The sequence below is a fragment of the Mustela nivalis genome (assembly GCF_964662115.1).
Source record: "Mustela nivalis genome assembly, chromosome: 15".
Classification (NCBI taxonomy): domain Eukaryota; kingdom Metazoa; phylum Chordata; class Mammalia; order Carnivora; family Mustelidae; genus Mustela; species Mustela nivalis.
Genome location: NC_139034.1, coordinates 36,807,482 through 36,832,849, shown reverse-complemented (window position 1 = coordinate 36,832,849; position 25,368 = coordinate 36,807,482). Strand labels below are relative to the sequence as shown.

General features: G+C 35.8%; 1 protein-coding gene across 1 annotated transcript in view; it reads right to left on the bottom strand.

Annotated features, from left to right (window-relative positions):
* The window catches only part of VWA8 (von Willebrand factor A domain containing 8), a 322,462-nt gene that overhangs the window by 236,001 nt on the left and 61,093 nt on the right, over positions 1–25,368 (bottom strand). Inside the window, exons 9-12 of the mRNA XM_082701350.1 lie at positions 23,638–23,742; positions 12,021–12,152; positions 10,011–10,145; positions 9,844–9,921 (exon numbers count right to left, since the gene is read on the bottom strand). Coding sequence (XP_082557476.1) covers positions 9,844–9,921; positions 10,011–10,145; positions 12,021–12,152; positions 23,638–23,742 — 450 coding nt within the window. The remainder of the gene's footprint in view (positions 1–9,843; positions 9,922–10,010; positions 10,146–12,020; positions 12,153–23,637; positions 23,743–25,368) is intronic.

Below are 25,368 nucleotides of genomic sequence, written 5' to 3'. Positions count from 1 at the left end.
AGCTCAGGTCATGATCCTGGAGTCCCAGGATCAAGTCCCGCATCAGGCTCCCTGCTCAGCAGGAAGTATGCTTCTCCCTCTGACCCTAGCACTTCTCATGCTTTCTCTCTCATTCTCTCCCTCTCAAATTAATAAATAAAAGTCTTTAAGATACACTTCTAATAACGAAAAAACACATATGCACAAGGTTATTAACTGCAACTTCGTGTGTGATTATAAAATATTGGGAATAAAACCAATTATCTGTATATAGGGCATTGGTTAGATATGAGGGAATAATATGTAAATACAATGAGGAAGAATGAGAAAGATCACTTTTGAAAAGGTATCTGCCCTTAGTTAGTTTACACTTTCTATTACAAAATTCACAGATGATATAGAATTTTTAAGTTTTACTTTTTCATCTTGAAACATCTACTATATGCACACGAAAAGAACATATTGTCAAACAGCACATTGTCCTACCCCCAAGGAATTTGCAAATGATAGGAGAGACAAATAGCTAAATTCCATCAATTTCAAGATACACACTTTTTAAATTAGGATGAACCTTCAACGGACAGAATCTTAATACAGCTGCTGGTCAGCTAATTATTCTCTGCCCATGTCTGAACCTGGTTTTGTATATCTACTTGTGGTGAAAAGGGGAAACTATAATCCATTCATGTTTTGGTCAACAAATTAAAGACCACTTGGGAAAAGAATATGAGTCATAACTATTGCCTTAAAACATTTCGGTCAATCCCTTCTGTTAAAGTTAAGACCAATATCAAAATCCAAATGGCTATCAGCAACTTTGAAGAATATCCTGGAAATCATGGAAGAGCACTCTGTTCTTGACAAAGCATGGAAGATGCAGAGAATAGTATGTTAAACACATATACCACCTTTATAGCTGAACCAAAAAGTGCTTTAGAAAAGTCAGACTGAAGGTAAAGAAGTTTTAAAAATGTTTCCAGCATTTCCTGCATTTATATTTTCCTTTTTCTGCATGCACCAGAGATACATGACCTAAATTAAGTCTAAAAGAGCTCTTTCAGTAAGAATAAAATAAAAATGCTAATTGATAAAGTCATGTCCTAATTTTATTTGCTGCATGACTTTCTTAGCAGAACACAAAATAATGGCATGTCTTACAACTGATGGCATACTGGCCTGCATGAAATACAGTATTATTATAGTACAGAACCATAGATTTAAGATCCAGTAAAACACACAGGAAGTACATATAAATCAAACTGGGGACTTACCAGAAAATGCAGAGATAGCAGCAGTGGAGCTAAACTCTGAAGAGTAAGCAAACTGGCCCACAGAAGGAGGTTCATACAGCATGAACAAAGCAAGAAAGTATGGCTGCCTCACACAGCCAGTCACGCTCAGGAGACCATAAACCATTCTGTATGGCTGGAGTTAAAAGGTGAATGTTAGCTGCACGGGCTGAAGCCTCAAACCCAGCGAAGGAAGGTTTGCACGGGCCGGGGGAAAAAAAAAAGCAGTGTGCTAAGCAACAGAATTTGAATATTAGCTTCCAAATTATTAGAAGTGATTCAAAGGCTTAAAGCAGAGGGAAAATTAGAAAGAACAAAATTCAGTGTTGGAACGATAGATTGGGAAAAACCCAGACTTGACACGGGTGGAAAGCCGAGAAAGTTAGAGTTGATAACAGAGGTGAGAAGGGTTGAGCCCCAGAAGTAAAGCTACGGTAGCAGGAACACACAGAGGTACTGACACAAACACCAATAAAAATGTTATAAGGGGGGCATCTGGGTGGCTCAGTCAGTTAAGCTTCTACCTTCAGCTCAGGTCATGATCCCAAGGTCCTGGGATCTGGTCCCACGATGGGCATCCTGCTCCGTGGAGAGTCTGCTTCTCTCTCTACCCCTCCCCCTACTCATTCTCTCAATCTTTATCTCTCTCTCAAATAAATAAATAAGTAAAATCTTTAGAAAAATGTGATAGGGTTCTCAGCAATTAAAGAGAACAAACTACTGAAACATGCAGCAGTGCTAATGAATCTCAAATGCATTATGTAAGTGAAAGAAACCAGACTCAAAAGGCTGTTTAAATCCATTTATATGCCATTCTAGAAAAGGCGAAATAGAGAGAGAACACCGAACAGTGGTTACCCATGTCAGGGAGGAGTGGCTACAAAGAGGCACAAGGGAATTTTTTAAGCTTATGTAATTGTTCCATTATCTCAATTGTGGTAGTGGTTATATGACCAAATGTGTCTGTCATTTGCAACATACACAAATTTTACTGTATGATTTTACTATACGTGAATTGCACCTCAATTAAAAAACAAAAACCAAAACCTGAATTAAAAATAAAACACCAAAGGGGTGCCTGGGTAGCTCAGTCTGTTAAGCATCCATCCACCTTCCTTCAGGTCATGATCTCAGGGTCCCATGATCAAGCCATGTATCCCTCCTCAGTGGGAAGTCTGCTCATCTCTCTCCCTCTGCCTCTCCCCCCACTCATGTTTGCTCTCTCTCTCAAATAAATAAATAAAAATTTAATTTAATATTTTTTTAAAAGATTTTATTCATTCGTCAGAGAGAGAGAATGAGAGAGAGCACGCACAAGCAAGCAGAGGTGGAGAGAGAAGCAGGCTCCCTGCTGAGCAAGGAGTCTGATGTGGGACTCGATCCCAGGACCCTGGGATCATGACCTGAGCCAAAGGCAGCAGCTTAACTGACTGAGTCACCCAGGTGTCCCTAATTTAATATTAAAAAACAAAAACAAAAACAAAAACAAAAACACCAAAACTGTGATAAGGTAGAACATAGATACATTAGTCACGGATTGCCTGTGGCTCCTTTACTACTGCAAGAGCAGAGTTGAGTTGTTTCAAGAGGGTCCACTTGGTCCACAAAGTCCAAATATTTATGATCCAGCCCATTAAAGAAAGAGGTCATCAACCCTGATATAGAGTAATATCACCCCTTTGTTTGGCTCTCCTTTAAAAAAAAGCCCTTAATTGCCCATAAAAGGAATAGGAAGACAGTAACAGAATGTGCATAAACATGCTGTTCAGGCTAACTAGAAGAGAGAAATGAGTTGTTTTCTAAATACATCCTGAATTAAATCTCCAGAAGAAGAGAGTATATATTCAGTTCTAAATAACAGCCACAGATTGTTTTTAGAAATGTTCACAGAACCCTCCCATTATATTACCACATCTTCTGATTCAACCTATTGTTTAAATTATATGTTTGATGGATATTTTTTCTTGTTAAAGTGACAAGAGACTGGCTTTTTATTGAAGTAATTAGCTAGCACTCTAAAACTGCTTCTTTATATAACTTCTGCATGAAACAACTAGCTTTCCCATGTGCTTGAGGTATGAAGTGTGCATTGAAATAATTAGAGACATTATTACTTCATTTCTTTGAAGCTGCAAAACATGGATAATAAAGCTTGTGGCATTTTTACATAAAAATAAAGCATAAGCACTATGTGAAAATCTTAAAAACGAGTTAAGGAAAGAAATGATACCTGTGCCTAAAAACAATTTTGATGTATATGAGTTGTATTCATTATTCATTTCTAAAATGAAGAAATGTAATAAATAAACACAGGCAATAAACACAATGGCCACTTTGAAATTAGCTGAGCATAATCTTGAGTTGCCTTTTCCAAAAATGGTGATATCTGACACCTGTCATTTATGACAAATGATATCTGTCATTTATACTCTGTTTCCAATAAAATATATTTCTGAAGTAGCTTGTGGACTACAGCTGTAGTTTGTGGCTTTACAATTTGACTTGTAAAATTCCCTGTGTGTGCAACTGCCTCCTGCTTATTAGTACCCTGATGAAATTTACTGAGGTAACTATTCCGTACGATGTATAATACTTATAATTTTGTAATTATAAATAGCATAATGCACAATAACTTATCTATGAAATTATGCAAACAACATTTAGTTATTGGTCCATGTAGCATGACTCTGACATTATAGGCAAGAAATATGGAATCATATTGAATAAAAACATCCCTTCAAATTAGAAGGGAAATTTTATTCTGTTAATCTTTAAATGTTTACATGCACTAAATTTTATACCTTGATGGACTGCAATAAATTTCAAAGCACATTCTATTCAAAGGAGGTAGGAGACAAAGCCACATCATTAAAAAGAAGAATCTGAAGAAGACATGAGACAGGAGCCTTAGTAATCCTGGGAGTTGAAAAGGATTACTGAAGTCAACCATTTTAAAGTTCTTATGTGATGATGACATATATTGTTCTTTAAAAATAAATTTTATAATAGAAGAAATTTGAAGGAGCTGAGGTAAGTAAAATCTCTGATAGCCTTATGAAGGTTAGTAGGTGGGAAAAGAAAAAATACAAAGAAGACAGGAAGGATGACAGATGGTAGCAAAATAAGGAATCAAGAAAACAAGAGGAGCTACACGGAATCATATAGAAAGTCAGCCTCAAGGTTAAATATTAATCATTTAAGTGAATACAGCTATCTTAAAATCTTGATGAGAGAAAAGTACAAAGTCAAGGCAAAGACAAGAAGTGAGTAAATAAATCCAAGACATAGAGCAGTAACAACAAAGGACAGAGAATGAAAGGAGGATACTTTCCACTGTATTTGGATAAACAGGAAGAAGTAGAGATTGTAGATTAGATGGAAGATAGAAAAAAGGATTTGGTTTGAGTTTAGCTATAGGAAGAAAAACTTAGCTAAAAATTAAAAATGACTCTAACATTTCAGTATGTTTTAGATAGTGATTATTTTCATTAAAAGTGCCATGAACTTATTTGTTCTTAAAATTTTTATCGGAGTTGACTTGGCTTTTATCCAACTAGTACTTTAACAAAAGAAAGATATCTCAGATCTGGTGCTGTTTATGATGGTGTGGAAAGAAATCTGGAAACACGCCTTTATCTGTTGTGAAGGAAAAGAATAATAACTTGGATTTCTTCAGTACTATGAAATCACTGGCTTCAACACTAAAAAAAGAATAACCAGTTAAAAGAATCTGACCTAACACTTGAGCCAAGTGATTTAAGATTTTTATAACCTATTATAAAACTTATTTTATGTACTGCCACAAATTTGTGTTAAGGCTCTGTTTTTCTTTTTCTTCATATGAAATCCAGTTCTAAAAATAGCCAAGTCTAAAAATAAAGCAAAACCCACAGATTAAGTGTAGCTTTATACATGTACAAATAACAGCGAAATCTTCACATCTTCTAGGAAAACAGATGTTGGATTACTTATTCCCACTAAATTCTCTATGTTGGCTCAAACGTTCAGAAATTTTTCATTAATATAGATTATGTTATTATAAAATCCAAACCCATCTTTAATTCTATTAAATTAATTCCTTTCTCCCATAGAGATCAATGAGCTCTACTAATACATATGAAAATGTGAACAAAAAAGGGTCTTATATTTGATCTCAGGAGCTTGGCTTCTATCATGAAAACCAACTGATTAACAGTTTACAAAACTGCAGATGACCATACAGTGCCTAATTTATGCTTTGATCCAGTTCAGGAAAGAATCTATATGAAGAGGGAGGGAATCAAATCTCACCTACATTTTTATATTTCTTTATCCTTTTCTGAAGTCTATGCTTTCAGAAACCACTTTTCTTCTAGATATTTCTAGAAGAAAAGCAAAATTGGAAAAGGGGTTTCCAGAATATGCAATTAATTTGCATAATTATCTCTGTGCCAGTTTCCCCAATCTTTAATGGTAGAATTTTCCTACCTTTGTTTATGCATCAATCAACAAACTGAACAAGAAAGTAAAAAACAAACAACCCCCCCCAAAAAACATTAAAATAGTATTTTTATTAGCTTGCTGTCACTCTCCAAAAATATATAAGAAATCTGTTCTTGGTCTCTTAAAGTAATTCTTTCACATATAAAGAAAACATTCTCACTGGCAGGATACTTTGGGTAATTTTCCAGCAGAGCTGAGATTTGAATTGGTGAATACATATATACTCTCTTGCTTGGTTCTTCTTTTTAATGAATAGCAGAATAAGGTGACCATAGTTTTCACAGTTCAAGCATATAATCTTAGGATAATTAAGCACTACCAAATCACCATAAACTGACTACAAAAACCTAATACAGAAACAGTATTATCTGGAAAAATTTATAAAGCTAAATTATTTTCAGCTTTCAGTAGAATGGCAGTTTTTTTTTTAATGTGGAGAAAATAATAATGTGTCTAATTTTAGAAAGATAGAAAAAACAAATTAGAATAGTAATAATAAATTAGGTTGGAGTTATAGAGAAAAGAAGTATCATCCTCAAAAGGTCTTCTCCATATGAGTTGAACGCAGTAGCACCTGGGAAATAGATTAGGCTTGTATTTATCCTTGACTTTAAGTGGAATATTAAAAAAAAAAAAAAAATAGAGAGTAAAATATAACTAATGTGACAAATAATTAATGATTTGGGCCCCACCCATTATTTGGTAGAAAAGTATTTGCATTGGAAATTAGAAAGGTGATAGTTAAGCATTTGGTAAGGTGATAAAATGCCATCTTCAGATCACTTCTAACATGAGCTATGTAAGGGCAGAGACATATGAACTAGCACACTGAGCTAACCATCTGCTTTCTGATCTCTGCAAAGACATCAAGAGGAGTGATTCTATATGACAGCAGGGTATTCTTCATGGCATCTTCCATACATTAAAGTTTAAGATAAACTCCCTCTCCCAATTTCCTTAATTCTCTTTAAAAAGCCAGTCAATTTATAGAAACTCATTTCAAAATATATTTTCAGTGGGTTCCAAGACTTGCCATCTCCTGTACAGTGTAGAAATTTATTTTCTTTTCTCTACATGTTTATATCTAAAAGCCAAGGCTACTATTTTAATCTCATCACCTTTATTTTCTTCATGATTTCATAAACTTGGATCATATGCTTCTTCATAGATTTTATTTAAATTCTGGCCAATTCAACCAATAGGCACAAAGTAACCTAAAGCAGCACAGAAAGGAATCTTCTCAACACTCTGAAATATGAACTGCCAACATTTTCTATAACCCAAAGTTACAATAAGTAACTGGTTTAAATGTCATTTCTCAAAAATAAAAATAATCTTAATGTTCAGTATATTTAGTGTCAGTAACAATAAGAAAGCTTAATTAAAGAATAAATAAAAAATGCAAAATACAACCTAAAATGTAAGTTAATAATATCACATCTACTTCAAAAATTATTCAAAGAATAGAAACAGAGACTCTACTAGAAGTAAAAAGATATCATAACCACCCAAAGACTAAAATATAGAATCAATAAATTAGCAGGATAAAAATATCTTAGGAGGTATCATTACAAACAAATACATGCGAGAAAATTCTACTCTATAAAATTACCAACTGTAAGTTCGCTTTTTTCATACTATATACAACATGTACATTCACAAAAATAATCTATTCAAAAATACTTAGGAATAAATTTAACCAAGAAGATAAAAGACTCATGGACTGAAAACTATAAAACATTACTGAAATTAAAGAAGACAAATATCTGAGAAGACATTCATGTTCACAGATTGAAAGACTTAATATTAAGATGACAATATTATCCAAAGTGATCTATAGATTCAGCACAATCTCTCTCAAAATCTCAATAGCACTTTTCTTCATAAATAGAAAAACTTATCCTAAGATTCAAATAGAAACTCAAGGAACCCTGAATATACAAAACAACCCTGGAAAAGAAAACAAAGTTGGGGTTGCATACTTCCTGACTTTAAAACTTACCACAAAGCTATAGCAATCAAAACAGGGTGGAACTGACATAAGGACAGACAGACAAAGGGAATAGAAGAGAAAGCCCAGAAATAAACTCTGGCATATATGGCCAATTGATTTTTGACAAGGATGCCAAGACTATCCCATGAGGAAAAGACTTTTCAACATATGGTGCTGGAAAAATTGGATATTCACATCCAAATGATTTGAAGTTGGACCCTTACTTTTCACTGTATACAAAAATTAATTCAAAATGGACCAAGGGATCAAAGACCTAAACGTAAGACCTAAAATTATAACATTAGAACAAAACAGAGAGAAAATTCATGATGTTGGACTTGGCAAAGATTTATGGTATATAACACCAAAAACATAGGCAACAATAATCAAAAGGTAAATCAGACTTTCAAAATTAAAAACTTCTGTGCATCAATGGATAGTATTAAGAGTGAAAAGACATCTACAGAATAGGAGAAAATATCTGCAAATCATGATTGAAAATCGGTTATTATCCAGAAAATATATATATATATATATATATATATATATATATACACACATATATATATATATTTTAAAGATTTTATTTGTTTATTTGACAGACAGAGATCACAAGTAGACAGAGAGGCAGGGAGAGAGAGAGGGAAGCAGGCTCCCCGCTGAGCAGGGAGCCCAATGTGGGACTCGATCCCAGGACCCTGAGATTATGACCTAAGCCGAAGGCAGCGGCCCAAACCACTGAGCCATCCAGGTGCTCATATCCAGAATATTTAAAGAACTCCTACAACTCAGCAACAAAAAGACAACCCAATTGAAATACAAGCAAGAACTTGAATAGGCATTTCTCCACATAAGACATACAACAGCCAATAAACACATCAAAAGATACCTCATCTCATTAGTCATCAGGGAAATGCAAATCAAAAGTACAAGGAGTTACCACTCCACACACTGCTGGTGGGAATACAAAACGGTGCTGCTTCTATGGAAAACAGTTTAACAGCTCCTCAAAAAGTTAAACACAGAATTACAATATGGTTCAGCAATGCCACTTCTAGGTATATACCTAAAAGAACTAAAAGCAGGGACTCAAATAGGTACTCATACACCAATGTTTACAGTAGCACTATTCACAATAATCAAAAGGTGGAAACAACCAGAGCTTTCATCAACATCTGAATAAACAAAAAGTAGTATATCCATACAATAGAACAGTATCAAGCCATGAAAAGAAATAAAATTCTGATATGTCCTATAACATGAATGAACCTTGAAAACATCATTCTAAGTAAAATAGAGACAAAATGACAAAAAGTGTTTGATATTATTTAAAAAGAGGTAACTAGAATAGGCAAACTCATAAGGACTGAAAGTAATACAGACATTACTAGAGTCTGGGGTGGGGGTGGGGGGTGGGGTAGAAAGTTATTGTTTAATGAATATAGAACTTGGAATACAAGAGTTCTGGAAATAAGTCAGACAAAGAAAGACAAATACCATATGATTTCACTTACATGTGGAATCTAAAAAACAAAATGAATAAACAAACAAAAAGCAGAAACAGACCTGTAAACACAGAGAACAAACTGGTGGTTGCCGGAGGGGAGGGGGTGGAGGGAAGGACAAAATGGGTGAAAGGGAGAGGGAGATACAGGAAAGAAAATAATAAGTTCTGAAAATAGATAGTGGTGATGGTTACATAACACCTAATTCCAGTGAACTATATACTTAAAAATGATTAAAATGGTAAATTTTATATATTTTTCCATAATAAAAAATAGTCTATTCAATGAATACCTAATTATCTGCCATTTTGTTTAGATTTTCAAATTACTACTAAATGTGTTCTGTGTTTGTGTGCACATGCAGATAAATTACATCTCTCTTGAAAAGCAGACCCCGATATGTTGTGCACATGAGATCTCCTAAAATGCCCTTTCAAAAGTTTCCAAATAATTATCATTGTATCCCAATTTGATTGTTGTTATTTATATACATCAAAATTAACAGGTCATAACTCAAGGAAGAATACTCATTAAGTTCTACTGATGGCCCACATATGTATGTTCATAATCCAAGTGCTAACAATGAGTCTCATACCTGATAGAGCATGATGGGTTCTATGTTGTATCCTAAGTTATCTGCAAAGTTCTTAGCAATGACCGTTTTTCCACAACCCTACAAATGGAAATACAATCATTCAAGGAATAAGTCAAAATATCCAAAAGCCAGCAAAGAGAAATCTACAGTGAAACTGCTATTCTTACTTTTCCTCCAATTAAACATATGTCCTTAACCATGTGAGACTGCATCATCTCAGCCAGTAGTTGTTTATGGCTTAAAGTTTGTATAAAATGGTCTGATGTACAAGGCTGATTTACTGGCCTGGTCCCAGCTGGCACCTATAATTAAAGAGAAGTAAATATAATATGCATATGTTTTTCTCAAAGCATTAGTAAAAGGAAGCACATAACTGCCATTTAGAAGCCCCTAATAATTCCCTGCTCAATTCAATTCTATACTGGTTTTGATATTTCAATAGAGCAACAACTACTTTCTCATTCACAGATGTGATCATTACCATCAGCCCTCCAAATCAATCATCTCTCTAAAATTAAAGCCCAGTGCTGTCAAATATTTTCATAAGAATCATGTCATTTTTAGACTATTTATAACTTATAATAATAATATCACTACTTGAGAATGAAGGTTTTTGTCCAAATTCCAGTGCTAAGTACTGAATTTTAGAGTCAGTCTACTGGGACTCTCCAAAGTCACCAATGATCTCCTGATTTCTAAAATCCATGTCTACAAATCCTTTTCCACTTTGAGTTTACGACTCAGAAGCACCTGTTCTTAGAATCTCTCTTCCTATCCCTCACACCTACTTCTTTTGTTTCCCAACTACTCCTTATTAGTCTCCTGGGGACCCTACAGTGAGAAGATTTCCTTGTTCTGCTGAGGACTCGGTCATACTGTACACAACACGAACCCTACAGAACTGTAAGTTTGAAAACGACAAGATCAGATTTGAGTTTAGGAAAGATCATTCTGGTGTTGACATAGAAGGTGGACTGGAAGAGCCTGAAGGCAATGAGGTCAGAAAGCCATTACCAAAGGGAAGTAAATAATGAAATCTTGCTCATATCTCATGCCTCTGGACACACTGTTTAACCTGCCTAAAGTGTCCTATCACCTTTCCACTCCTGAGTCACTAGAGAATTCCTATGTCATCCCTCAAGACTCAGGTCATTCTATATCTCCACAGACATTCCAATGCGGCCCTTACTCATCTGTCTCTATTGAGACCATCAGCCTAGAAAGGTCATTCATCTGAAGGAGACAGAAGAGTGTAATGAAAGTGATCATGTTTAGAAATCTCATCTATGACATTTCTTACCTGGTGACCATGAGTGAACTGATTACCGTCTTTACATCTCAGTTTCTAATCTATAAAATGGACCTAATAAAACTTGCCTCCAGGGTTATTGGAGGATTTAGTGGCATAATATATGCAAAGAGACAAATACAGTGACTAATACAGAGTGGGCACTGATAATTCTTAATACAGACCCTGGCTTATAGTAGACATAATCAACGTTCAATTTGATGAATGAATAAATACAGCAACATTAATAAATATTAATAATATCCCATTAAAGCACATAGAAAGTTTATAATTAAAGTGTGCGCTGGCACATAAGGCAAGCATTTTTCTTTCCTACATTCACTTACAATTCATTTAAGTCTATGTTTTTCATGCTCTGTTTTCTAGGGACAGTATCTCATCACTTCTTGGGGTTCTCAGGGCCCTCAAAGGGTTACAAGAAAGGGAGGCAGAGCAAGCAGATGGAGTTCTGTGACCAAATATCCTTCCCTTCTTCTAAACACTGCACAACTAGAATAGCTCCTCTTTTAAATAGTGCATGTAGCTAAGAACGATTTTATTTGAAAAGAGTGTTCCTTAGCTCCTAAAATATGTTTGAAAACACTATTTCTTACCAAGGGCTTGGAATACACAATGCTTTATTCAGTACTTGATTTGATTTTCCCAGAAGTCAACTTTGGTTTTCGATGAAAGGTTATACCTATGTTTTTCCTGAACTTTTCCAATTTACAAACATACATGACTGTGGAGACACAGATAGATAAAGATACAGATATACAGATGTGACCCTACAGAACCAGAGGCTTACAAGGAGATCAAAAACCAAATTAGGTCATAAAAATGGGTGGAACAAAGCACATCTTAGAAAGTATCAAGCTCAACCCATTACCTGAATGGTCACCTCTTTGTCTGCTATCTGGACAGTGACCATAGCTTGGGGGGCAGGACTCTCCATCAGCCTCTCCACTCTCACCACCTCTTTAGGAAGCACAGAGCTTTCTGAATCTTGGAGTTCAAAGCGCTACAAAATTACAAGAAAATTGTGTGATTTACTTTTTATTTTAGTGTTAGTGCTGGATATCCAGTTTTCTGGATACCATTTAGAACTGAAACTCACTCTATAGTATAAAAGTAGAGGTAAAAAACTAATGACAACTTTCTTCCTGTTTTTACAAATGCCATTCTCCTTAAGCCAATTACTCAGGTGATATGCAAATAGTTCCTAAAATTTACTAAATGACAGGAAAGGGAGTCGCTGAACTCCTGAGCTGGTAACAGTCTGCAGCCTACACTTCTTGTTAATCAAAGGTTCCAGTTTCCTGGAAAGGACGATGAGACTCTTGACAACATGTTAAAGTAAAATAAGACTTATTTGGTTGACTTCTTAAATCAACTTACGTTAATGTTGCCTGAAATTCATGAAGCCAGAACTTCCTGGACACCATTCCGCTGTTTGCTTGTGTGGTTAGACTAACTGATTACAATAAATTCTAACAGTCTTCCACAGTATCTGGCACAGTGCCTGCTTTGGTGTATGTTCTCAGTATTTGGATGTAAAACACCAAGACCACTGATTCTTTCTCCATGTGGACCAATTATCAATGCTCTAATGCTTGGTTATAGTTCTCATTCCAGCTGGTTATATAAAGAATGCACACAAAGAATACAAATTTATGGAAAATGAGAATAGTAATTGAAAATTAATTAAATCCTATGCCCTAGAATAACAGCATGTTAGATATGAAAAGATTAACTCATTTTTAGTATTTAACAGGCAGAAATGGTCCCCATCCCCGTCAAAATCCTACCTTAGTTTTAGAACATTAGTACTATAGTGAAAGAACTGACCCTCAATGCAAGAACAGATCACTGCTTACTCAGCAGAATGACCCAAATCCAGAAAATAGATTTAGGGGAAGAAATTATCTTCAAGCTCAATGTTCTAAGTCAAACACCCCAATTCAAGTCTTTTTGATGTCAGAAGAACTTAGGACAATACTTATTCCTTTACCCAAACCTAAGAAAAATTGTCTATTTGTGCTACCATTAAAAAATGTAAGTCTTATGTAGTATGCCTTTTATACATGCAAATTCTCAGAGTATCACATAATTCGGTAGGGGCTCCTTTTGTGCTATAGACAATAACAATTATTGACAATTTAATTTCATGCAAAAAAAAGTTAACACTGTATTTAAAGGGAGGTTCAATGGAGTAAGGCCTTAGTCAAGTAATTAAAGTAATTAAATTCATTAGAATTTAGAACCTAGAACTGTTAAATTCTAAGAAAACAAATATGTTAGCTAAAGGCATGTTCTTAACCCCACCTATAATAATGTCAGCCTAACTTCATAAAGGACTGCAGAGCACTTGTATTCCAAAAAGGAGCACTAATGCCTTGAACCACGTGCTATAACTGGTTATGTCCTTATAAATAATTTAAGCTAAAATATTTCAGTAGAATCAAAATAGTAGGCTAGAATACCCTAAGATAGTAAAAGAACTCAAGTTGCAAGATGAATTACCATCTGCTGGCATAGGAAATTTAAAGGACTGTTAATCAAAAAGGTAACTGAGGAATAAAATACATATATAATTCTCACAGACTACATGTTAGCAAATAAACCAAAGTTCATTTACTTTACCATTTAACATTAATGAGTAGCTCCTATTCTGGAATGTCAATTAAACAAACAATTCTCATGTATTTTTTTAAACACTTTCTTTCAAATTATGTTATTTGAACTATGAAATATAATTTAATAAAAGGAAATATTAATTATATGTTGATCTGCAAAGCCTCCATACTCTCCCTCACAATTCCCAATCCTGTCCCTCCAAAGTATTCATTTTCTTTATACATTTTTCTAGGCTGTGGAGCACTAAAAAAGAAATTCTCCATACCTTATTTCCTGGCTACCAAACAAGTATGTAGCCCTTGGTTTCTGCTAGGCTCCTTCCCAAAGCCAATCAGCAACTAATACAAACTAACACTACTCTCCCTTAGGAGTCATCCGAACCAATTCATTCCTGTGTCAGCCGATCATCTACAGGTCTCCTCCAACCAACCACAGAGCCTTCAGGCACATACTCCTCCATTCTTTGCTAGAATATAAACTCCACCAGCAAAATTAAAATGTATCTATTTGGTTTACTCCAAACCTCCAGAACCTAGAATCATACATGGGACACAGTCAGTGATCAATAAACGTTTGTTATATGAACAATCAAATTAAATCCTTTCCCTTTAATCCTCAAAATCATCTATATTTTCTTTTCTTTTTTTTTTTTTTAATTTAAAAATCTTCTATATTTCAGGGTGCCTGGGTGGCTCAGTGGGTTAAGCCGCTGCCTTCGGCTCAGGTCATGATCTCAGGGTCCTGGGATCGAGTCCCACATCGGGGCTTCCTCCCCTCTCTCTCTCTCTGCCTACTTGCGATCTATCTCTGTCAAATAAATAAATAAAATCTTTAAAAAAAATCTTCTATATTTCCATCAATCCTCACTTCTTTTCCCACCATCTCTGTAGAAAGGACTTCTGCTTTAATTATGAGTGAATGAAAAGCCACTGAAAGTCTGCTTTCTCCATCTCAGTTAACGATAATTCCATCATTCCAGATGCTGGATAGAAAAATATGTTCTTCGATCTTTCCAAACCAAGGCACAGTGGTGCTCTGGAAATGTCTTTCCTGTCTCTCCCAGACCATATTTCCATAGATATTTTCCATCTATTCCACAGATTACATCCCTGCTTCCTATGAAGATGTTTGTCTTCCCATTTCAAGAAACAAACAAAATGTCATTTCTTGATTCTACATAATCCTTGAGTGACCCAGCTTCTCACCACCAAACTTATTTTACAAGTAGTAAATCATCACTGTCTCCTTTCCTCATCTCTGATTTACTATTCAGCCCACTGATTTTTCTTGGCTGGCATTCCCACCACTCCATGACCACTGTTCCTGCTAAGCTCACCAGTAATACCCTATTTGCCAAACTAACTGACTAAATAAATAAATAAGTTTTCCTCCTATTCAATGCTCCTTCCTTCTCAGTCTTTCTGGCAGGTTCTTCTTTTTCTTCATTTACCTGACCAGTACACATCAGGGTACTTCAGGAGTGGAACTTTTGTATTTTCTATGCTCACTTTTTAAATAATCTAATCCAGTTTGAGACTACAAACCATCTGTATGCTCTGACTGCTCTTCCTCTGCCTTATTTGAAGGTTCTTGGCACACTGTCCAATCCTTAAACATTGGCTCTTCTAGTGTTCAATCTTCAGGCAGGATTTCTCACCATATATGCTCCTCTTTGGTTCTTCCATCCGTGTGACCAATTCAACTAACACTTGTACTTTACAAACTCTCAAGTATTATCTTTAATATCAAAACACCTCCAGATCTATACCCATGTTTTCAAGTCTATTAGAGCCACTCAGTCTTACCTAAGAAGGACTGAGAGCCAAGACATGGTACTAGAAGACAAATGTACTTGTTACTACACTGTAAGAAGAGTATACCATTCTCAAAGGATAGCAGATTCAGAGGAAGAATATTTTCTTTAAGATGTCAACTAAAATCTAGGAGTAATTTTATGAATACAGAAACATGTTTTCAGAGTATCAACATCATATGATGAGTACTATCCAAGGAATGAAAGACATTTTAGCTATTTTTATAGCTTGCTTAGGAAAAAAAAAAAGGTTTTCCTAATTTTAGCTGACTGCATTTTCAGTAATAATTTTTCCTGAATTCAAATGGATATCTAATTCACATTCAACTATCCATTAGATTCTATAACAATGCAGGTCAGAAAGTGAGTATCAAGGAAAAGTTATTATATGTACATATGTACATTCTTGGTTTGCTATTACAACAGATATTTCTAATTCTTAGTTCAGTATTTTTTTTTCCAATTCAAAAATATTGCCTTAATTTTCACCTCTAAATTCAAAATTATTTGAGGACATATAAAATTTTGGTTTTCTGTGAATATTAGCTTGAGAAAATAGAGAAACTTAGAATAACAGATGGGCCAAATGGACTGTCCAGGACAGATAACAAAAATTACACCAATCACTAGACTGCTACCATTTTTAAGGTGAGTGATTTAACATTCTGATCTAGTTGCATGTATCAGTGTGCAATAATAGTATAAAAGGAAAGTTCTTTAGGTTCAGATGAATGAATTTAAGCTCTCCACCCACCCTTATTTATCTACTAAGAAGTTGGAAAAAGAAGTACTGTTTCTTAACTAGCTATATACATTATTAATGCAAAAAAAAGATAACCACATTTTCTAATCTTATCTAAGTAATATCATTCCCTTTTCATTTTTAAGACTCTGAAATGAAATTTAGATGGTTTTTGTTTGTAATATAGACCTTCAGTCATTTTTCTCTATTCCCCATAATTATAAAGGTCAAAATAAAGATAAAACAAAATGAAGGAGTATTAGCTACTTTCTTTAGAAAACTCAACTCCTTAAAGGTATTCTATAACTTTAACTCATTTGTATGACTAGCTGATTTTTTTAAATTCCAGCAGAGTTAACATACAATGTTATATTAGTTTCAGGTGTACAATATAGTGATTCAACAACTCTATACACCACTCAGTGCTCATCATGGTAAGTGTACCCTCAATCCCCTTCACCTACTCCACCCACCCCTCTCTGGTAATCATCAGTTTATGCTCTATAGGTAAGAGTCAGGTTTTTGGTTATTAGTCTTTCTTTTCCCTTTGTTCATTTGTTTTGTTTCTTAAACCCCACATATAAGTGAAATCATATGGTATTTGTCTTTCTCTGACTTACTTCTCTTATTACATTATCCTCTCTAGTTTCACCCATGGCCAACATCTTTCTCTTTTTTGGCCAAGTAATAAATATTCCACTGTATATATAACCACACCAGTCTGCAGTCCTACCAACACTGTGTAAGTGTTCGTTTTTCTCCAAATCCTTCCCAACACTTGCTGTTCCTTGGGTATTTGATTTTAGCCATGTTCACAGGTGTGAGGTGATATCTCACTGTGGTTTTGATTTCCATTTCTCCGATGATGAATGATGCCATGCATCTTTTCAGATGTCTATTGGCCATCTGTATGTCATGTCTTCTGCTCATTTTTTAATTGGTTTGTTTGGGGGTTTTGGTGTTGTTTGGGGGAGTTGTATAAACTGTTTATTTATCTTGGATATGAACCCTTTATTGAATATGTCATTTGCAAATATCTTGTCCCATTTAAGTAGTTTGTTTTTTGGTTTTCTTGACTGTGTCCTTTGCTTTGCAGCAGCTTTTTATTTTGATGAGATCCCAATAGTTTATTTTTGCTTTTGTTTCCCTTGTCTCAGGAGACATATCTAGAAAAATGTTGTTATGGCTGATGTCAGAGAAATTACTCCCTGTGATCTCTTCCAAGATTTTTATGGTTTCAGATCTCACATTTAGGTCCTTAATCCATTTTGCGTTTGTTTTTAAATATGTAAGAAAGTGATCCAGTTTCATTCTTTTGCATGTAGCTTCCAGTTTTCCCAACACCATTTGTTGAAGAGACCGTCTTTCTCCCGCTGCCTATTGCCTCCTTTGTTGAAGATTAATTGATCATATAATTGCGGGTTTATTTCTGGGTTCTCTATTTTATTCTTTTGATCTATGTGTCTATTTCTGTGCCAGTACCATAATTCTTTGATTACTATGATTTTGTAATGTATCTTGAAATTTGGGATTGTGATCCCAGTTTTGTTCTTTTTTAAGATTGCTTTAACTACTTAGAGTCTTTTGTGATTCCATACAAACTTTAGGATCGCTTGTTCTAAATACTGTTTGTATTTTGATAGGAACTGCATTAAATCTGTAGATTACTTTGAGTTGTATGACCATTTAAACAATATTTTTTCTCCTAATCCATGAACATGGAACAGGTTTTCCATTTGTTTGTGTCATCTTCAATTTCTTTTATTAATGTTTTATAGTTTTCAGAGTTCAGGTGTTTTTGCCTCCTTGGTTATGTTTATTCCTAGGCATTTTATAATTTGGGGTACAATTGTAAATGGGATTTTTTTTTTAAGATGTTATTTATTTATTTGTCAGAGAGAGGAGCTAGAGCGAGTACAGGCAGACAGAGTGGCAGGCAGAGGCAGAGGGGAGAAAGCAGGCTCTCAGCCAAGCAAGGAGTCCAATGTGAGACTCAATCCCAGGATGCTAGGATCATGACCTGAACTGAAGGCAGCTGCTTAACCAACTAAGCCACCCAGGCGTCCCAGTAAATGGGGCTTTCTTAATTTCTACTTCTGCTTCTTTATTCTTAATGTACAGATATGCAAAGGATATTTGTATATTGATTTTGTATCCTGTGAGTTTACTGAATTCATTCATCACTTCTAGTAGTTTTTGGTAGAGTCTTTCGGGTTTTCTCTATATAATATCATGTCATCTGCAAATAGTGAAAGTTTTACTTCTTCCTTACCAATATAATGCCTTATACTTCTTTTTGTTGTGTGAGTGCTATGGTTGGGACTTTCAGCACTATGTTGAATAAAAGTTGCAAGAGTGGATATCCTTGTTGTGTTCCTGATCTAAGGGGAAAAGCACTCCCTTTTTCACCATTGAGTATGATGTTAGCTGTGGGCTTTTCATTTATGGCCTTTATTATGTTCAGGCATGTTCCCTCTAAACCTACTTTGTTAAGGGTTTTTATTATGAACAGATTTGTACTTTGTCAAATGCTTTTTCTATATCTATTGAAATGATCCTGTTTTTATCCTTTGTCTTATTGATGTTGATATATCATGTTGATTGATTTATATTGAATCACCCTTGCATCCCAGGAATGAATCCCACTTGATTGTGGTGAGTGATTTTTTTTTTTTAATATTGTTGGGTGCTCTCTGTGCCTCCTGATCTGAATTTCTGTTTTCTCCCCAGATTCAAGAAATTCTCAGCTATTATTTCTTCAAAATAAATTTTCTGCCCCCTTTTCTCTTGCTTCTCTTTCTGGGATCCCTATGACACAAACGTTATTATGCCTGACAGTGTTGCTCAGTTCCCCATTTTCATTTTCTATTATTTTTTTCTCTCTCTTGTTCAACTTGATTGCCTTCTATTACTCTGTCCTCCAGGCCGCTGATTCATTCTTCTGCTTCCTCTAATCTCCTATTTAGTCCACTTAATGTATTTTTAATTTCAGTTACTGAATTCTTCATCTCTGGTTGGTTTTTGTTTTCTATCTCTTTGTTAAAGGTCTTGCTGAGGTCCTCCACTCTTTTTAGTCCAGGGTATAGCTTTATGACCATTAGTTTAAATTCTCTATTACTTATTTTCATTTCGTTTACCTCTTTTGCTGTGAATTTGTCTTGTTCTTTCATTGGAGAAATACTCCTCTGTCTCTTCATTTTGTCTAACTCTTTGCATCTGTTTCCATGTTTCAGGAAAGTCAGTTACATCTCCAGCTCTTAGAAGCAGTGGCCTTACGAAGAAGAGACGCCATAGTGCCCTGTAGTGCAAAGTCCCCTGTTCACCAGAACCTGGCAACGTGTACTGTGTGCACTCTACTGTTGTGGCGGAGCCACTTTTGCCTCCAATCCAGTCATCTGCAGTGGCTCTCCTTTCCTGTTGTAGGCAAGGTTTGATCCCTGTGCTGTTAGTGGACCAGGCTGGAGCCATCTGGGGCAGTTCAGAGCAAGAGTCACTTTGTTGTGGTGCTCATTCATACCTCTTGGAGCTGCTTGCACACTGCCAGACTTGTGGCACTACTTTGGGTGTGCTATGGTCAAGATGTTTGGGAGGAGCTGTGTCCACAGAACACAGGGCAGGGCACACTGTTACCAAGTTAGGTAGGGTGTGTTGGTGTTTGAAGGTGTTCATGTATCTAGGCTAGGAAGTGGGGGAAAGAAATGATACCTGCCAGCAATTTTGCTCTTGGAGAGGTCTTCCAAGCACCCCTATTTCTCCAGCACATGCTCTGAAATTAGTAAACAAATCTCCCTCCCATATACCCCAGTATTTTTCAAACTGCTGTTTCAATGCTGCATCTCTGTGGAAATATTTGGTATACTGTCTCTTTAAGAGTGAGCACTCAGATTCCTATCACCCTCCCAGAGCTGAGCCCACAGATCTTCCAAGTTCCAGGTGTTAAGCCCTGCTAATTTTAAGAACTCACAAAATCAGCCCGTCTGGTTTTCAAAGCCAAATGTTCCCTGTGCAGGTCTCTGGTGCCTGGGGTACCTCATGTGATGGCCTATTCTTTTCCCCTCTCTGAGCCCAAGGTGTCCCTCTCTGCCAAAGACAGTCTCTCAGGTCTATGTAACCCCTGCCACATATCTGCCCCCCTACCCACTTCAATGTGGCTTCTTCCCCACATTTAGCTGCAGGCGGAGAGTGTGTTCTACCAGTCTTCAGATTGTTTTCTGGGTTATTTACACTGATGTGGGTGTTATCCAGTTGTATCCACTGAACAAAGTGAGCTTAGGATCTTCCTACTCTGCCATCTTCATTAGAAGTCTAATTTATAGGACTAGTTTTGAAATCAGAGATCGGAAACACATCCAAGTGGCTTCTTTATAAAAATAAATACCTTTGTTCATAACTGACTCTTCTAGGCACTGAATATCTACTCTCAGTTGTGTCACAAAAAAGTTTACATTGCTTCATTTTATCAGACCTCCCCCTGACATTTTCTTTATCCCTATTTACCCTTGTTCCATGGGAATTGGGTACTGTGCTGATGGGCATCAAGGGAGCACATCAGGAATCAGCACCTTTTTCTTAAACACTAGGTGCTCTATTTCAATGACCAATGCCAGGTTAGTTCAGATGTTGATTAAATTAAAGATGAATTCTAGTTCTTTTTTTCAGTGCTGAGAATAAATCTTAAAGTGAACTAGTTATATTTTTCCCCTTGCTTCTTTATGCTTTTCATTTAGAGTCTGTCCCCAACTACAGTTCTCAGCATCTATGAGGAAGAGCTTTTTATAAGTTTTATTTATTACTATTATTATTATTATATTGTTATTGACACCAACAATCAATGAAAATAATATTTCTTTGGCTAGCTGATAATGTGGAGAAAAACCTGCTAAAGCACCTAGAATCTACTTCTGAGTTCTTACTATTACTACCCACATAAAGAATACTTCTTTGTGTACCCCCTTTGTAGATTCTGGGATAGAGGAGAAACAAACACCACTCTATTTGCCCAAGGTGGTAAAATCCTGGCCTCCAGAAAATGAAGGGCCTATACACATAGAAAAAAACCTAGTGTTCACATTCTACCTACTTCTTAGAAATCTGCTCCGTAAGCCAAACTGTAAAAGAAAAATAAAAACTGTCTTTCATAAAAAGGAATTAATTTGGGTAAGTCAATCTGCCAAGAGTCAACATGCTCAAATATATAGTTATAAGAGATCATATATTGTGACCGGCCCTTTAGAAAACTATTTTAAACAATATAATAAGAAAATTATGCTATGCATACTTCAAAAGAAAATCATGCTCCATATAATGAACCACTTAAGATAAAAATAACTTCATTAGCCACTTCCATAGTTTTATATAAAGCGCTTACTTGCAAGTTAATAATTGATTAGTTATATTTGTTTTTAATTTTTTTTGAAACACATTATAGCAGATATTCAAGTTTAACTAACTCTGTCAACAATGTCACTTTTTCCCATGTGGTCCAGGATCCAACGTAGGAGCACACGTTGCATTTAGCTATCATATCTCTTTAGTCAGGTTCAAACTGAAGTAGTTTCCTCAGTTTTTTTCTCTTTTATGGAGTGGATAATTCTAAAAAATACAGGACTTTCATTATAAACCTCAGCCTAGATCTATACCATACTTTCTAATGGCCAAATTCACATCATGAATCCTTATCAAGAACATCCCTGAAATGAGGCTGAGCTCTTCTCACCTCAACACTCAGGACGGACACAGTATCTGTCCCACCTGGTCAAGTTGGCATTTACCATAAAAGTTATCATTTTCTTGTTTTGTAGTCAACTGAGTATTTTGGTAGGAGATATTCTTACATTATATCAATATCCTATACTTTTTTGGGAAGATATTTATTTATTTATTTATTATTTGAAGAGAGGGAGAGAGAATATGAGTGTGTGCGTGCCTGTGTGCGCATGGTGGTCAGGGAGAGAATCTTAAGCAGACGCCTGCTGAGTGTGGAGCCCCGCGTGGCGCTCACTCTCATGACCCTGAGCCAAAATCAAGACTCAGATGTTTAACTGACTAAGCCACCCAGGCACCCCAATATCCTATCCTTCACAGAACCTCCACCCACTAGCTTTAAAACCTTTGATGACCTTCTGCCTAAATCAACTACCATACTGATGGTTGCCAAATGGTGATTTTTCTGTTTATATAATTCCTTCTGCATTTATTCAAGAGATTTTTCTTCTTCCCCTTGTATTTATATATTCATTTATATAAATATGAACTTAGCGATTCCTATTCTGTTCAATGGCTTATAATCAACAGTTATCATTGTTTATTTTGATACTTATGGGAGCCACTTCAAGCTGGTTCCTCTGTAACTTTGGCACATCAGCATCATTTAGTAGGCATTTCCTTACTTTCTGGCACAGTAAGATGATCCCAGTTCATTTTATTGTATACTTCCCCTGTGCTGATGCCAAACCAGCCCTACTTCCTAGGAGTCCTGATTACTTTTAGTTTAGGAAGTATGGTATTTAGAAACCAATGTCTCGGCAATTAGCATGATTACTGCCACTGGATCGTCAGTTTTTAGGCCTTTGTAGAGGAGAGAACTAGAAAGTATGGGTTTGCATTCACATATTCACACACTATCTGTATCTATTACTCTGTTTATATATATTGAAAAAAAAAGAGTTCATTCTGATTTCTCCAATTCCAATCTAACACCACAGCAGTCTTTCTTTCCTTCTCCCTTTCTACTTTTATAAATTATTTTTCCAACAGTAAATAACACAGCTCTCATAATCCTCAATATATTGACCCATCTGCTCAATTGATTTACTTTTTTTGTTCAATGTAGTCAACATCCCAACCACACCAGTCACCTCTGTACATGCTTCACTATCACTGGCCTGCCAGTGCCTCCATGCCTAGAAAAAAAAGAGAGGGAAAAGCAAGGGAAAGGAAGAAAGATGGAAAGAAAAAAGCAGGAAAGAGGGGGAAGCGAGAAATGGGAAGATGGGAACAGAAGGGATGAAAAGAGACATGGAAAAGGAAAGGAAAGCAAAGCAGATACTTACTTTTTTTTTTTTTTAATTTAAATTCAAGTTAGTTAACATATAAGATACTTTTTTTTTTTTTTAAAGATTTTATTTATTTGTTTGTCAGAGAGAGACATAGAGAGCATGCATAGCAGGGGGAGCTGAAGGCAGAGGGAGAAACAGGCTCCCTGCCAAGCAAGCAGCCTGATGTAGGACTAAATCCCAGGACCCTGGGATCATGACCTGACCCGAAGGCTGACACTTAACTAACTGAGCCACCCAGGTGTCCCAAGATACTTACTTTTAAAACACCTTCCACAGCCATCTTCCCTTCGTGTCCTAGTAAAATAGTGTATGGGTAAAGCCACTGGATTGCATGTTTGATTGACATCATAGGAAAGGAATCCTATTAGGAGCAAAAATACATAGGAATGAGGAACATCTAAAACAATCACAGAAAATTTATCTGAAATGCCTATGACATTGAAATTGCCTTATAAATAATAACAATAGGTTTCTCATATTTTCTAGAAGTCTATAAAAGTAAATATTCATTACTTCCTCTTCTCTTCCTATTCTACACCCTTTCCCTGGGTAAGCTCATCCACTCCTACCTTGCACTTGCCATCTATCTGTTAATGGCTCTCATGTCTCTGTCTCTGATCCTGCCTACTTTCCTGAGCTATAGAGTTGAACTCGCAATTACCCAGACAGGAATCTAGATATCCCATTGACCCCCATTCAGCATATCTGAAACTAAATGTCTGAACACATTTCCCTACCATACTCATCCCAAAGTACCTTCTCCTTCACTTTTATTCCTAATCTGAGTTACTCTCATACACAAATGTACTTACTTTCACAGTTATAAATTACAAGCTAGAAGGTTTTTATTACTCTCAAAACTGCTTTCTCAATTCCATTCACTCTGCTTTCAGAAATCTACTAAAAGGGACAACTAGAGAAATTTTGGTATATGTCTATCAGACGATATTATAGAATTACTGTTAACATGTTGAGGGGTATGATTAGTGGTTCTGGTCATGCAGAATGTCCTACTTCATATAAGGTGCACACTGAAGTATATAAGAATACTGACCACGGTTTCCTTTATAATGGTTCAGAAAAAAAGAGAGATGGCAATTAAATGTGGCAATATGCTAAAAACTAGTGACTCTAGTTGAAGGGATTATGGGTATTCATTTTACTATTTGTGAACTTTTTTTTTAGATTTGGGAATTGTCAAAGTAAAAAGTTTCAAGCAAAAACAAAAAGAACAAAATGTAGGAGATATGATAAATAGGAGGAGAAATCCTGTTCTAAATATATAGAGCAATGTAAACAATACCTGTGAAACCTACTCAGTTTCAGGATATATAAACAAATAGCAACAATAATTTAGAAATAAATCTCTTGGATTTATTTTTATTTTATTTTATTACTATATATTATTATATATTATTTATTTTATTTTATTTTACTTTATTTTTATTTTAGGATCCCTACTACCTGGGATTATGCTCTCCTTAGCAAAATCTCTCACTAATGGTTACGGTTTCCCCCTTATGCCACCGTGCTCTCCCCATCCCTCCTCCCTGCCAGCAGAGGTATCTTCCTCCAATATATAACTGATTACTATACACCTCACCTACTTCATAATACCTAGTGGGCCCCTTCTTCCCCACTACAAAATCCAGACAACTGCACTCACCATGCAAACACTTCACACGAAAGCTCTAACCTCTCTCTTCACCATACATGCCTGTTCTAGCAATAGGACTCAGCATTCTTCAAAATTAACAAGCCCTTTTGTGATTCAACAGCTTTGTACGAGCTGTGCCCCCTGTATGGAGGGCATTTCCACCACTCTTGACACTACCGTCATGATCTCTTCAAAATCGTAGTGGACAATGTCTATGCTCCACCAAAGCCCTCAGATCTGTTTTTATCCTTTCTAAGCCTCTCACCCTTCCCTTCCAACAGCCAGCAGAGGCAGGGCTATTAAAGAAGACTACCCTTGAAGTCCTGAAGC